The sequence below is a fragment of the Phoxinus phoxinus genome, assembly GCF_949152265.1.
Source record: "Phoxinus phoxinus genome assembly, chromosome: 17".
Taxonomy (NCBI): Eukaryota; Metazoa; Chordata; class Actinopteri; order Cypriniformes; family Leuciscidae; genus Phoxinus; species Phoxinus phoxinus.
The window spans coordinates 27,679,223-27,695,293 of record NC_136892.1 but is presented as its reverse complement, the minus strand read 5'-3'; the positions used below and the strand labels follow the sequence as shown (position 1 = coordinate 27,695,293).

Sequence of the window (16,071 nt, the reverse complement as noted above, 5' to 3'; positions counted from 1 at the left end):
TCTTTTAATTCTCTTATGCATTAACGACTTAATTCAATTAAAGGATTTTGTTTGTTAATTAAAATGACATTTTACACAGCGAGCTTCTTTTGTAACACGCCACACTTCTCCCTGATAATGCATGGGATGCAGACGGTAAATGCGTCACACAGTGAGCTGAGCTCTGGAGAGAATATCAAGTGCTCTACAGAGAGAGGATGAAGCGCACTGTTGAGGGACAGGCAACGGAAATGAAATGTTTCTGAAGCCGTTACTGAAGCACAGAGGTGTTCTGAGGACAAACAAGACTTATGATAAATATCATGCCTTTTGTCTGATGTATTTCCCAACACAGACACTTACAAACTTCAAGATGGACTGTAAACCGCAAGAACACATGGTCATCTAGTGCACGGTTTAACTTTATAGAGCAGATAGCAGAGTGATAAAATATATGTGTTCCTGGACCAACATCATCTTCATACTTTTCCTGGAACAACATTCCTGCCAAACAGACATCCCAAACTCCATAATTCACACAACGATGAAAATCATCTCATCGCTTACTCACCCTCATGCCATTCCAAACCTTTATGACTTTCTTCTGTGAACAACAAAAGATAAATGATGTGAAAAAAAAGAACAACAGCGCACAGAAATTCGTCATGCAATCCATTACACAATGCACTTGAATAAGCCTTCCATTTCCAGTGTGACGAATAAAACGGATTTGATTTAAGCTGTAATTTTTAAAGGGTTATTAGTTCGCCTAAAAATGAAAACTGTCATCATATATTCACCCTCATGTCGCTCCAAACCCGTAAGACTTCAGTTCATCTTCGAAACACAAATAAGGCTCTTTTTGATGAAATCCAAGCAATTTCTGTTCCTCCATTGACAGCTAAGCAACTTCGACACTACAAAAAGTTCATAAAGAGATTAAGACTACCATGCATTGAGTAGTTTAGTCAACATTTTCTGAAGAGAAAATTTCATTTGTAATGACAGAATTAAAAAAATTTGGGGGAACTAACCCATTAACTCCTTTTGGATAGTAAAATTATCATTATCAAGTGTAACTTGCAATTAAAGAATTTTGCGATAGTCTTTTCTTCCCTACAAATATCTTCTCAAACAAGAATAAATGTAGGGCGGGACTTGATTTTGTCCATTGGAATTGATTGGATGGTTGTGGTTTGCTATTGGTCGATCTCATGTGAGTGACAGGTTGCCCCGCCCTCACACCAGTAAACACATCATCAGAGACAGAGAAATGTTGCTGCAAGAGGGAGGGGAAGTTATTTTGATTAAAATTACGAGGGCACATGAATAAAAATAAAATAAAGATGTACACGGATACATAATTTATAATAAGCACAAGAATCATCCATTTTTGATTTCAGGGTGACTTTAATAATTTAACGAATGAAAAAAGACTAACATAGAAGTAGAGCTCACAGACGTCTACACACTATCAGAACTGTTATTATCGTGTGCCTGTAGAATATGAAATTTAAATAAAAAATGTTATTTAATGTTCAGGGAAAGAAATCAAGGAAATGACAGCTGCTAACAGAAGGACAAGAGGACTGATAAAATGGTTCATAACAAATGGTTTAATGCATCATAGAGCATTACACATGCAGGGACTTTATTGCATCCGTTTCATTTGCCTTTCTTCTTCTGTTGTTCCTGGAAGAAGTCATTGCACGCGACCGTCAGCGCCGCCACCAGCACGACAAACTCGTTAAAGTCGACCTCGTTATCCTTGTTGGAGTCCAGATCGTTCATGATCTTTTCCACCAGCATGGGGTCCTTCTGAGACTAAACAAAGAGAGGATAGACAAAACAACTCAGCACAGCATCTAATATATCAGTTTTATATATTGTGCATTTACAAATCAATTGATCTGGTCCTGGATGCTGATTGGTCAAATCAACATTCCAGTCATGCTAAAATAAGATATATATAGGCATATAGTATTTTACATAATATATATGTAATACAATTTTATAAAATAAATGTATGCTTTTTATAAATCATATCAATAAATGCATAAAATACTTTTTCAAAAATAAACATATTTAGTAATATATATATATAAATAAGACTTCAGATGCAAAAGCCTCTAAGTGCCATCTGACATTTTATTCTAGAATGATCCTTTTTATCAAGCTTGTATGTTTATGTTCATTTATTTCACTTTAATGGCAATGAAAATTACCTATGAAATGTCATTAAAGTGAAATTACTGAACCTAAATATACGAACTTGATAAAAATTCTCATTTTAGAAGAAATTTTCAGATGGCACTTAGAGGCTTTTGCACCTGAAGTCTTCATATATATTTATATAATAATATAAATCTTATTGAAATATTTTTTTATATATATTAATATTCATATTTTAATGTTTATATTTTATTAATGCTACTTGATACAAATATATATAAATATTTATTTTTAAAAAATATTGACGTTTTTTTCACTTTGAATTAATATTTGTTGTATTCAACCTTTACAGGCCCCTTGGGGACAATAACATATCACACACTCTGACTTGTTGTTAAAATGCAAGCTTAAGGAAATTGCTTAAGGTTGTGTGTTAGTTTTGATATGAGCACTAACTCTGACTTATATGTCAATGATGTTGCAAAAGCTCATTTCCAGACCATCCAAAAAAAATCATCAGATTAGTATGAAGGATGTCCATCTATCCTGACAATATTTCCACATGAGCACAATTTGGGCAAAACCCATACGCCCATCCCAGTAGTGGCGCTGGTAACCATTGAGCCGTGACCATCAAACCATCAAAGTCCATCAGCCTGTGGCTACACTGTATGATTGACTATCTGTGTGTGTGTGCGGTTAACACATTATGCCACCAGACACAGTTTAACATCTCACTCATTACTCCTTTTGCCTCCTAGTGTTACAGTACACACTCCCGAGAGAGAGGAAGAGAGAGCGAGTGTGTAGTGGCGAGGGAGAGGTGAGAGTCTATATCGGGCTGTGTTCCAGCCAGTAATTGATGATGCGTAAGCAACAGCCTCCTTCTGATGATGCGTACACAGCTGAGACCCACATCTCATGAAAACACGTCCAGCTCATATTTCACCCAAAACATTAAATGAAGAAAATGAATAATTATGTTACGTAAGGGAAGAAAAAAGAAATCTGTTTTTGAAGCATTCAAATCTTGTTGCATAGAGACATTATTTGCATGACAATTATGCTCATTTGTCCCCATAATCATAATGCAATCATAACATTCTACTTTTCAGTTTTTACTTTTTCCAGTTCCATTCAACTGTATTTTTTTATTTAAATTAGTATATATTAGCATAATTTATTGAAATCACTATATACAATATATATAGCCAATATACATATACACATACACAGTATAGATGCGTGTGTATTTATCTATCCATTTATTTTTGCATTACAGTAATGAAAATTGGAGCTTTTTGCATTACGATGATTCAGATTTTAGGGGAAAATGTCCCCCAAAAAACTAAAAATGGTCCAAAAAATAGGCATTTCCATCATTAATTTTTTAAAAATAATTTAAACATTACTATAATTAGTTCTTTATTTAAATTTTGGGGTGAAATATGATGTAGATACGTTCTTTGTTGGGTGGAAGGCATTACTTTTCCCTAATTAATTACTGTAATTTAATAATTTTTTCCCTTGATAAAGTAAAGTAAGGGATTACTCTTAATTTTTCAGTAATTTAATTACAGTTACTTCAGTTCTGATGTGATTGCATTAAATACAAGTCTATATAGAACAATAGTGGATTTAACATCAAATTGTTAAAATCTATGTTTTACTGTAACCTTCTCCCTTTAAATACTCATTCAAGAATAATTTATATATATATATATTAAAAAAAAAATAGGAAAAAAAATAAAAGCAGTTTCATGTTGTATTGTTCAACTGGTCGAGGTTGATATGGGATTTAGAAAGTAATTAGTAATAGAGAGTAATTAGTACAATAACTATTGTTGAAGATGTAATTATTAGCTAGTAATTGATGACTTTTTTTTAGAGTAACTTAATCAACACTGGTTCTACAGGCTCATGAGATTGCCTCAAAGTGGGAGGAGAGGCAACACACACACACGCACACACGCACGCACACACACACAGAGTACGAAAAAGATCTGTGTAGAAACCCTACTTCATCAGAGAGACACACTGGACACTGTGTGACCCAAGCTCTGTTTTCATGACCTTCGTCTCATAAAAAGATAAAGTTTCCTAATTATGAATGGGGCTAGTTCTATGTAACGATAATGTAGGCTATCTGATGGGGAAGAAATAATTCATTTAATACACTTCCTCAGATTTGCAGCCGGCTCACCAAGTGGTCTGTCCCAGTGTGTGAGCTGGAATTACATGCCCCTGTACGCAGGAAATGAATTCAACGCAAACACAGTAAACAAGATGAAAAGTTCACGGCGAAATTAACCAAATCATTATCACTAATCAACACGCCGGAACCAGAAGCTCACTCACATGAGAAAGAGCGCTGGATGTCAAGATCTTAAATCTTAAAAGATGTAATTAAAGGATTATTTAGGGTTGACTAAGCAGTCAGTGAGGTGATGTTATGGGCTTTGAACTTTCCCTCTCGCTCTCTGTGTGCGTTCATATAACAGCTCTCATGTGACACGAGGTCAAAAGATTATTTCATTCACATTATTTAAATTCACTTCCTGATAAGGAAACCAAAATGAACCTCGATTTCCATTAATACTGGCAAGAAACAGGCTGCAAATGAATTCCTAATTACCCTCAGTGTAATAACATTTCTATACACAGTCAAAATCCAATATAAATCTTGATTGTGACGACATGCACTATGGTAGGTAACTTTTTGCAGTAACATACTTGTTTTATTAATAAAAAAAGACAAATATATATTTTAATATGACTGAATCAACCTGACTGCATTAGGCATTATTTGAAAGATTAAGGCCAGATATAAATATTTACGTTTATACACGTTTATAAATTAATTGTGATGCCAGTCTATGCAAGTAAAAAATATATACATGTATAATACATATATATTTTCTAAATGTGCGTATAAATTCTATTTAATAATAAATATATACAAAATGTAATATATATATTTTCTAATGGTATATATACATAGGCTACATTATATATATATATATATATATATATATATATATATATATATATATATATATATATATATATATATATATATATATATATATATATATACTGGTATATGCATTTTTGCATTTACTTATTTTGTATTTATTGATAATATATATCCATTGTATGTATAATACTTAATATAATATATTTTCTAAATGTGCAATAGTATTAATTATATTTAATAATATATATATATATATATATATATATATATATATATATATATATATATATATCAATAAATAGAAAAATAAATAAATGCAAAAATGCATATATATATATATATATATACATATATACACTGTATATATATATCCCAGTGTGGATTAAGATTTTCTGTATTCAGTTTTTATAATGCCGGCCCCTTGGGGCCAATAACATATCGTTTTCTGATAAAATCTAGAAAGATCCATGCAAATGGTCAAGACTGTGTGAATAAACAGATTTTGGCCTTTCTGATTGCTAACCGTGAGGAAGTCGGTGAGTTCGCTGTTTAGAAGATCCTTCAGCTCTCCTTTACTGAGCTTGTATTTGTCTCCCTCGCTCCCCGAGTAGTTGTGGAAGACCGTGATGAGCGCATCCATGGCTCCCTCCAGTTTACTGGGCATGGCTACTGCAGAGCACCTGTGGAGCGGAGAGAGAGACACGTCCGGTTCAACCCGACCTGACCCGACCCGACCCGACCTGACCTGACCGCTTGCTGGTCATGCATGATACGCAATACTTTAGTGTTCTAACTTAAAGGTTACAAGCTTGCCATTTAGTGGCCATATTCACTAAACACTTCAAAAATATCAAGATATTTTTCTGGACATGGTGCCATGGCATTTGTATGGCACATGACTTTAATTATCATTCATTATCATGATGTAGTATATCAAAGTACCATCTCACAACCAAAATACCTTTGTTTCGAATCATTTTAAATGTAAAAAAGTAATTATTAGCCTTCTTTCAAATATCAACTGGTCTAAAGTTTGTTGGCTAAGAGAAAAGTGTCTTACCTCGTTCAGAGCAGAGAAGTGAACTTCTGTGTGCGTTTGGAAACAACTGGTTTTCTGGAGTGGGTGAAGTTGTTTATGAGGTAACCTGTGCAGGAAAAGGTCCTCCTCTGTTGTCGTGACGATGTGTCGTAGCTCAGGTGTTGCACCATAGTAACCGTGTGATCTTGATCCGCACCCAACCACACACCTGCACAGAGAACACACTCGAAATGAAAGAGCAGCGGCCTCCTGAGATCCCTCCATACAGACCGACACACACACACACACACACACACACACACACACACACACACACACACACACACACACACACACACACACACACACACACACACACACACACACACACACACACACACACACACACACACACACACACACACACAGAGCGTGCAGCGGAGCTAACTTCACTTTTATGAAACATGTATGCTCAATGTCATTTAATCAACTGGTGTTTTACTGGTTTTTAACTTTTTAGTGAATGCATGAAGTTCACACAGGTTTCCTACAAATGTGCATCAGATTATAACCATGAAGACGATCCACTAAAGCATCACAAACACAAAGTTTGCAAAGACTTTTCTTCATTTTCAACAGCATATCTATTGTTTTATCATTTAAAATTGAACAAGTCATTTTTGTACATTTATAATGTTACAATTTCAAAGAAATGCTGTTCTTTTCAACTTTATATTCATCAAAAAATCCTGAAAAAAATCATCAGTTTTTACAAAAATATTAAGCAGCACAACTGTTTTAATAATAAGACATGTTTCTTGAGCAGCACATTTTCTGAATGATCATGTGACACAGAAGACTGAACATTCAGCTTTGCCATAACAGGAATAAATTATATTTTAAAATATATTTAAAAAGAAAACTGTCATTTTAATCTGTTCAATATTTCTATATTATTGCAATTTCGCATCGGTGAACAAATACAACTTCTTTCAAAAACATCAAATGTAAAACATTCAAAGTTACCTGACTACAAACTATTTTATTATTAACACCTGTTCAGGGTCAACCTGCTTCAGCAGAAAGATGATAAAAACTACCCATGGCAAAAGTGTAAAAGTAGCCCCTTTCCATGGGAAAACCTCCGACTTGGCAACACTACTGGCTACAGTACAACAGAAGATAGAAATTTACAGAATTTATTTAAAGAAAATGCCTTTAATTGAAATTATTGTATGATGATAGAGATGGCAAAACAACTTCATATCTCTAAGACATTTTGGTGCCTAGATATGGCAGAGGCCCCCAGGGCTCTCTGGGACCCCACATGGGGCCTCTGTACACTGCCTGCCCCACTTCAAAATGGCCCATCCTCATGTCTCCATACAGCTGGAGCGCCGAAGGGTTCAGAGCCATGGAATCTGACATCTCACATGATTCAATTTAATTCATGTCCGCAGCACAAATAGAGGATTCATGTTTAGTAAACTTTAAAACATACGGTTAGAAGAATTATAGCAATGCCTGCCTTACCAAGCCCTTCGAAAAGCGATCATAATCTCTGACCTTGACGTATAGGTACAAAAGAGCTCATTTTGGTCATTAAGTCATTGCAACTGATCAAATAACAAGGATATTACCTCTGCCTGGGGAATGAGAGCGCGCGCGAGAGAAGATAAGAGACTACTATTAAGGTTCTGTACTTGGCTCATCACTTGACTGGAGCTTGTTTATTAAATCATGCGGTTATTAGTGTTTCATAGAACTAGAAGACCAGTACTAAACACAAGAGAGAGAGAGAGAGAGAGAGAGAGAGAGAGAGAGAGAGAGAGAGAGAGAGAGAGAGAGAGAGAGAGAGAGAGAGGGAGGCTTGAAGGTCGTTGCTTGGTTGCGTACACTTGTGATATATGTGGTTTAATTAATTAAAGGCCCGTTCACATACCAAGAACGATAAAGATAATCATATTAGCATCCACACCAACGCACGATAACATTCTGTTCATTTAAGCACGTGCTGCACTTTTGTCCCGTTTGAAATGCTCCAGCTCAGTCACTTGATTCTGTTTGGCAAATTTTTTTTTTCAATCTTTCATCCGTTCATTCGTGGTGAGGACTTTTGACAAAAAAAACTTTTGGTGTGAACTGGCCTAGTTGTTTTTGTTCTGCTCTGTCTGGTTCAACATGTTCAGAAAGGTTCAGTGCTTCGATTGGAAACTCCAGCATCATCCTCCGAACAAATGCGTTTACGTCACGAGTCACGGCTATTATTGCTCGAAGGAACGGGACATAGTGACGTACGCGCCGTTCTTGTTTTCCTAAAACTGAGCTAGTAATTCCATTGAGTTTGCTCATTTGTTTGAAAAAAACTTAATTAACCTGTGAAAATCAAGATGTATTTATTATGTAGTTTATATAACATTAAAGAACGAAAAGGCAGACTTAATAGGCTAAGGTGTCGACGTGTTTCGAGATCTGTCTTTCTCTCAGAGGATCAAGACGAGTCTATTTTTTACCTCCTGATTTTACCTGAGGGAGAGAGCAGAGGGTCAGGATGAGGCTCAGGTGTGTTTCACCCCCACCCCTCCAAGCTAAAAGTGTTTTCCGTTCATTAAGATGATGAAACGTTTCCCTTCGAACTGCTGTGTGTGAAATAAAGTGAGAAAACCTATTGAATTTGCATTATGACCAATGAGTGACCCATAAACTCTTCATTTTTCATATACATTCTAAGTATTTATAGTACTGTAATTGTCTAAACATGATTAAAGTAAACAGCAAAATGCAGCACATGTAGTTTCATCACATCATGTGACGGTTCTGCTTCCTGTTTTAATGGCGATGTGTTTCTGACCTCTAGTGGCTCAACTTTGGCAGTGTCGTTTTAGGATCGAGATATAATTAGCCTGTAGCCTACTTTTTATTCATATTTTGAATTAGTTTTTTATATATTTTGCGATTTCACTTTAGTTAAAGTTTTAGTACACTTTTTTTGGGGGGGGGGGGGGGGGCGTTATTTGGTCAGATACACATAAACACTGTCATATAATCCTTCAGAAATCATTCTGATGATTTTGTGTTCAAGAAACAATTATCATCAGTTATCATTCATTACATTTTTTATGAAGCCTACTATTTATTTTATGTACTATGTAAAGTGACGTATGACCTGAAAAAACATTTACAAGTACAATATTAGTCTTAGTTATGTTTACAGGAGTATAGACATCTGCATATACCATCTATTTAGCATTTGATTAACTCCCATAACTGGCCCATAAGCTGTAATTCATTCCTGAAAAAATTATCTAATAATAGGTTAATAAATATTTTGATAGGTCTATAGTGCACACTCTTAGAAAAGGTTCAGTGGGGTTCTATATATCCTGACTCAATTTTAAAGAGCCCTTTATGACCAAAAGATTCTATATAAGGAGACGAGTCTTAAATGATTGCATAATACTTTCATGTTTAACTGTTTTTTTTAAATATAAAAACAAATCTAGTTAAAAGAAAAATTATATATAGCCAAACTATATATATAGTTTTTCTAATTATATATATATAATTAAAAATGAATTAAAGGAACACGCCGACTTTTTGGGACTTTAGCTTATTCACGGTATCCCCCAGAGTTAGATAAGTCCACACATACCCGTAACTCTGTCTGACGCCGCTAGCCTAGCTTAGCACAAAGACTGGAGGTAAACGGCTCCAGCTAGCATACTGCTCCCAATAAGTGACAAAATAACGCCAACATTTTCCTATTTACATGTTGTGATTTGTATAGTCACATGACATGAGACACAGCCATCCTATAACCGTATAGTGGGAACTATATTCTCAGAAGGCGAAGCACTGCTACTTCTGCGGAGTGACCCAACTATCCCGACAGGGCTCAAATTGAAACACTTAAAACAGGCTTAGTGAGTCAGGGTAAGACAAAAACATGCTTTGGAAGAAGTATTGATGATGTATTGCTTCATTATTTAAATAGAATTTAAACATAATTTTTTCTTAAACATTATTTAAATGATAATTTTGAACAAAAAAAAAAGTTATAGGCCTGTGTAGGCCTACCTTTAATTAAAACTAAATCTATAAAATGATGGCAACTCTAAAAGGTTCTATATGAGGCGCCTGATAGAACTCTTTATGTTTAGAACCTTTTCTTCTAAGAGTGTAAAGTCCCGAACAGCAAAGGTGAAATAGTATACCTGGATATTTACCTGGATGCCTGCATTATCCGTCTGTGAAAGCTGCAGGCCAGAAATCAGACAACTCACTGCAACCAGATGATGATGACCTTGATCAACTTAATCCTGGTGTCCTGAAAGCTCTTCACAGCAAGTGAACTGCATGGGCTGAGAACCTCCGTCAAGCTGTAGTGGCTTTGATTGAGCATCTGTGATGAGAAACAATGCCAGTTCAAGTCTCACCAGATCACAAAAATGCTCAAAACACTTTTATGCTAATGGAAAAGAAGAAAAAAAAGTGTTATATATATATATATATTGTTATGCAATAGAAAGATGCGTAGGGGAACAGTTCACCCAAAAACGACAATTATCATAATTTACTCATTTTCTTTTTATTTGCAATTAAGGTCAGTGGTGTTCAGCCAGTCTTCACGTATTTGAAATCGTCAATCTAAAATGTAACATACTGGAATACAAAGTCACATTTTATATTGTTTATGCATCAATATGAATATCTTACAAATACATTAGCAGTGCTGGGTTCTTACAAATTGAAGTCAGTTACTGTTTACAAATTACATGTAGTTGTTTACAAATGACAAAAAAATTGTAGTTACAGAATCCATTACATTACACATGTTAGGTTATATTCTAACTTACTTTTTGATTACTTTTAAATTACTTTTGAATAAACTTGTTTATTACGTTGAATTGAATAGGATAAAATTGTACCATATTGATACAAAAATACAAAGGGAAATAAATATATTCTTTATCATTTTTATGATAATAATAAAAATATATATTTTAGAAAAGCTAATAATAAAATAAAATAATAATATATTTTTTCAATAATAATAATTATAATAAAAACATGTTTGAAAGACAAACGCCTTCCAATGACATAGCAATACAATGACTTACTGAGTACTAATTCAAATAAAAATGAATGCTTAAAACATGAAAAAGGATTAGGGAACATTACTAAATTATGAATGATTTACTGCATTGCGTGAATAATATCATGTTATCAATAAAAAGTAACTGTAGTCTGATTATGAGCATTTTCAAATGTAATATAATCTAATTACAAGTAGCCTACTGTATTTTTTTTATATGATTATGTAATCATGTAATTAGATAGTACTACCCAGCACTATACATTAATATCTTTAAAAAAATGACACACTTCACCTTTAAGCATTAAGCTTGTCTATCAGCCCCCGATGACTCATAAGTGATTCATATTTTTATTCAATACTTTTATCAAGTCTTTTAAAAACCAATTTCGGTGATATGTTCATATCCTCTGGTAACAATTAGTTAACAGATAAATCCTAAAATCAAATCATATAAATCAAGGAACGATGTCGTTCTGAAGGATGTTTTGAGAAGTGGATCATTACTCACTCAATAGAGAGCGGCTCAGTGGCTGTTTGCCCTCAGCTTTTTTTCTGTTTGAACAAACAACTTTATTCTGCAAAAAGATTTATGCATGACCAGTGACACCCGACTGCAACTTCCTGGCCTGAAAAACATCAAAATATAAACAAGGGCTTTTCATCTCAGTGAAGGGCTGACAGAAAAGCTATGATTAATGAGAGACCGAATGTGTGAGAGAGAGAGAGAGAGAGAGAGAGAGAGAGAGAGAGAGAGAGAGAGAGAGAGAGAGAGAGAGAGAGAGAGAGAACTGGGCTGTACAGACATACTCATCCAGAGATGGTTTGTTTAAGATGCATTTTCTACTCAAGTCTAGCCAGACAAACATGAATATTAATGAAAATGTTGTGTTATGTCAGTTTATGTAAAGCTAATTCATTTATATTAATAGAAGGTTTTGGAAGGTGCAACAGGAAATGAGATGATGTAAAATCTGCTGTAATGTTAAGGTCAGTTGCTCTACACATTTCAACATTTGTCAGTTACACAAACGTAAAGGAACAGTTCACCTAAGCTTGTGTCATGCCAAACACTTATGATTTTCAACTGTAGAACATAAATGAAGAAATAATGAAGTTTATTCCCCTATAAATTGCAACGAATGGGAACTGAAGCTTTAAAAAGGATGCAAAAGCACCATACAACTAAAAAAGTCATTATTTGATTCAAATCTTTTCAATGATACACTTGATCCAGCGGACAATAATGTTGTGAATTATCTGTTCACAAATTGGACATGATTCTGTGAAAGCTAGCAGGAATGTTTTTTCAGTAATGACTAAAATGTTATGTTCCTTAAACAAAGATGACATATAACTTCAGAGTAAAGTGCATTTTTAAGGTGCTTTTTTTTGGTGCTTAAAAAAGAAGATTGAATTCACTGCAATTGCCTAAAAAGAGCATCCCAAACATCAATAAATAAATTCACCTTTTGCTTTCCAGGAAAAAAAAAAAAAGTAATATAGTATTTCTGATGCACCCCCCCCCCCCCCCCATAATTTAAATACTATTACAGTATTTTTTTTAATGCATTTATATTTTTATATTTCATTTTTTATTTTAGTTTTCAGTTTCAATAAGTTTGTTATGTTTTTATAATTATTTCTTAAAATTTTAGTACTTATTTAGTATAACTCACTTAATTTAAGATCAAGTTTTCTAATATTTATAGTTTATTCCTGCTTTATTCAAATTAAAAAACATGGTTTTAGCAAATAACAACAATGTTTACAAACATTAGGAGCTCAAATCTTTACTTTGACTCGCTGCTAAATGTGCAACCTGTACAAAGATGTATTTGATCTGACATGGAAATAGAAACAGAATAAGTGTGTATCACAGCCTTAAACTTTGTTATTGTCAATTATTGGCTGTGCATGATATGAATTGTGATTCCTGCATACTGTAAAGACGTTCACACAGAATTAACAATGACATTTAAATTCTGCTTATGAATTTTTGTGCATCGGTTGAGATGGAATTTCATCTCTGATCTCTATTTGATCTCTATTGATAGTAATGTGTGCAATACAGATCATTCATATCAAGCAAACAAACAAGAAATGAGTGGTGCAGGGACCGAACGGTAATTCGGCTGGTCAAATGTTGGATCATCCTCGAACTACCAATGAAAGAGCGTTCACACAGACACACACCATACCAATAGAAAAAGAGAGTGGTGGTGGGGGGTGGGGGGTGAGAGAGAGAGAGAGATAGAGATAGAGAGAGAATGAAAGAGAGAAATGCTACAGATGCAGGAGGTGGTGCTTGGACACATTTTAGAGGCGTAAAGGCCTGCCTCATTCGGTGCAGATCAGATCATTTACAAAAAAGCCACATCCACCACTCAAAACAAGAGAAAGTCGCCGCCGGCTGCTGCCAGCATCCTCACCATCCCGCCGCCGGCTGTTGCATCATCAACAACACGTAGCCGGCCATGAGTCCCGGCAGTATGCGCGACACGCTGGACCCCAGCAACGTAACCTGGGCTCTGTCGGAGCGCTCCGTGCTGCAGCCCATGTGGGATTACCTCCAGCAGAACCACGAGAGCAGCCTGCGCTCGCCGCTGTTTCCCGTCGTCCTCTCGGTGTCCATGTACCTGGTGCTGGTGTTCTTCTACACCGTGCTCGACCTGCTGGCGCCCACCTGGCCCTCCATCCGCCGCTACCAGATCCACCAGGACCGCGCCGTCACCTGGTCCAACATTGGAGCCACTTTGGCGCTCACCACGTACAACCATCTGCTCTACATCTTCCCCGCCGCCGTGGCCCAGTGGATCTGGCGTCCGCCTGTGCCGCTGCCCCGCGAGGCGCCACGCTCACCGCCTTCCTGCTGGGCATCGTGGGCTGCACCGTGGTGTTCGACTTCCAGTACTACCTGTGGCACCTTCTGCATCACCGCGTGGGCTGGCTGTACCGCACCTTCCACGCGCTCCACCACCAATACCGGCAAACCTTTAGCCTGGTCACGCAGTACCTGTCGGCATGGGAGCTCTTCAGCGTGGGCTTCTGGACCACCGTGGATCCTCTGCTGCTCCAGTGTCACTGTCTCACCGCCTGGGCGTTCATGCTGTTCAACATCTGGGTGTCCACCGAGGACCACTGCGGGTACGACTTCCCATGGGCGATGCACCGTCTGGTTCCCTTCGGCCTTTGGGGCGGCGCGCTGCGGCACGACGCTCACCATCAGCAGCCGGGCACCAACTTCGCGCCTTTCTTCGCTCACTGGGACCTGGCTGGGGGGCACGGCGACCATGCCGGCTCCCGCGAAGACAAAAACACAGAGAGAAAAGGACGAAAAGGAAGCCTGAGGCTCGCTTTCCCCTTTCACACCCTCGCTCTCATCTCTCTCCTTTCGCTCCATCTGTCCCGCCCTGTCTCACACATTCCCCCCGTCGCTATTCATCTTCTCCCCGAACCGCAGATCAAGTGTCTTACTAACAAACCAGAGGAGAAACAATCCCAATGGTTCTTGAATGTATAAAGTGTCTTTTCTTGCAAATCTATCTATTTTTCTAAAATGTACAAAAAACCTCTTCAGCATGGGCCAATTTTTGGAGGTTTTGTGGGATATCTCAGGTTAGTAGTTTTGGCCTTATGTTCGCGATGTCTTTTTAAATGGCTTGTGTTCCAATGCTTTATTGTATTTTTCACTAGACTTCAGTCAATAAAATGCTGTTGTTTGTTAAGTTTACCTTCAGCTGTGTTGATATGCATTTGAGGATCTTTGCAACCTTTTGGATTGCTCTAAAAAAGCACCGACCGTTACGAACGTTAGAGGAGAGGAGCGTATGAAGTAACATTGTGTGAACACACAGGCATGTTGGCTAACAGTGATTGCTAGAAAGCGCAAAGACTACTTACATCATCACTGGTGCTGCTTGCTTTGCTAATATAAAGAAAAATTGCTCAAAGCACAGACAATATAAGCTTGCTAATCAGGTTGACACAGCCATTGTAAAGTTTAAAGGTACAGAGCACCCAAAAATTAGAGAGTTTTATCACTTTTATCAGCCTCATGTCATTCCAACTTCATATTATGGTCTTTCTTCCAAGAAACACACAATGAGATGTTCGGCAAAAAGTCTAAGCTGTGATTTAAAAAAGAACAATATTCCAAGTCTTCTGAAGCCATACAATATAATTGTGTGAGAAACAGACCAAAATTTACACCACCAGACCTTGTGTTCATTTCAAAAGTGGCACCTTTTAAAGCATCATGCCAGGTGGGACGTCAAAAAGGCTCAATGCTATTGGTTCTCTCTGGTCACATGACCAACCAAATTTTAAAAAATGTGACTGTAAATTACATTTAAGAAATGCATAAGGTTTAAAGGGATAGTTTGAGCAAAAAAATAATAATTTAGTCATTCTCACACTCATGTCATTCAAACTCATATTATTTTCTTTCTTCTATGAAACACAAAGTCAGATGTTCGGTAGAATGTCTGAGCTTCTCTTTCAGTGAGAGTGGATGGTGATTTTATATACTGAAAAGCTGTCAAAAAACCCCACACTTTTTTGACAAATCACACCAGGACGTCACTGAGCCTGTCACATGACCAATCATGATATGAAAAGTAAAAAAAAAAAAAAAAAAAAACGTGTCTGTAAATGACATTTGAGAACTGCATAAGGCCTAAAAATAAAAGTAAATATTTTGAAAAACATCATTATCATGTTCTGCAGAAGAACTATCTCTTTACATTTTTGTTTCTCACACAAATCTATCAAAAAGGCTTCAGAAAACTTAGAGTAAGAGTCATAAAGACTACTTTTATGGATTGATGC

General features: G+C 36.3%; 2 protein-coding genes across 5 annotated transcripts; one reads left to right on the top strand and one right to left on the bottom strand.

Annotated features, from left to right (window-relative positions):
• Positions 1–1,373: 1,373 nt before the first annotated feature.
• s100z (S100 calcium binding protein Z) lies at positions 1,374–11,870 on the bottom strand. Of its 4 annotated transcripts, none has more exons than XM_079586055.1 (5): positions 11,753–11,870; positions 10,373–10,548; positions 6,189–6,375; positions 5,652–5,808; positions 1,374–1,803 (listed from the first exon to the last, which is right to left on the bottom strand). In XM_079586055.1, the coding sequence occupies exons 4-5, from the start codon at positions 5,790–5,792 to the stop codon at positions 1,645–1,647; spliced, it is 300 nt and encodes a 99-aa protein (XP_079442181.1). In that variant the 5' UTR covers positions 5,793–5,808; positions 6,189–6,375; positions 10,373–10,548; positions 11,753–11,870; the 3' UTR covers positions 1,374–1,644. The 4 variants fall into 4 exon arrangements, with proteins under 4 accessions (XP_079442181.1, XP_079442183.1, XP_079442182.1 ...); XM_079586056.1 differs by having other exon boundaries at positions 1,389–1,803; positions 10,361–10,548; XM_079586057.1 differs by lacking the exons at positions 10,373–10,548; positions 11,753–11,870 and adding an exon at positions 8,673–8,959 and having other exon boundaries at positions 1,375–1,803.
• Positions 11,871–13,717: 1,847 nt separating this feature from the next.
• ch25hl2 (cholesterol 25-hydroxylase like 2) lies at positions 13,718–14,679 on the top strand. The gene is given in 3 exon segments (XM_079586054.1): positions 13,718–14,094; positions 14,097–14,515; positions 14,517–14,679. Coding segments are annotated over 3 exon segments (870 nt in total). The 5' UTR covers position 13,718; the 3' UTR covers positions 14,592–14,679.
• The last annotated feature ends 1,392 nt before the right edge of the window (positions 14,680–16,071 follow it).

Coding starts and splice junctions, on each gene's coding strand:
- s100z (XM_079586055.1), bottom strand. CDS start 5,792: ATGCCCAGTAAACTGGAGGGAGCCATGGATGCGCTCATCACGGTCTTC. Junction 1,804..5,651: donor AACTCACCGACTTCCTCACG/GTTAGCAATCAG, acceptor CTCTTTGTTTAG/TCTCAGAAGGACCCCATGCT.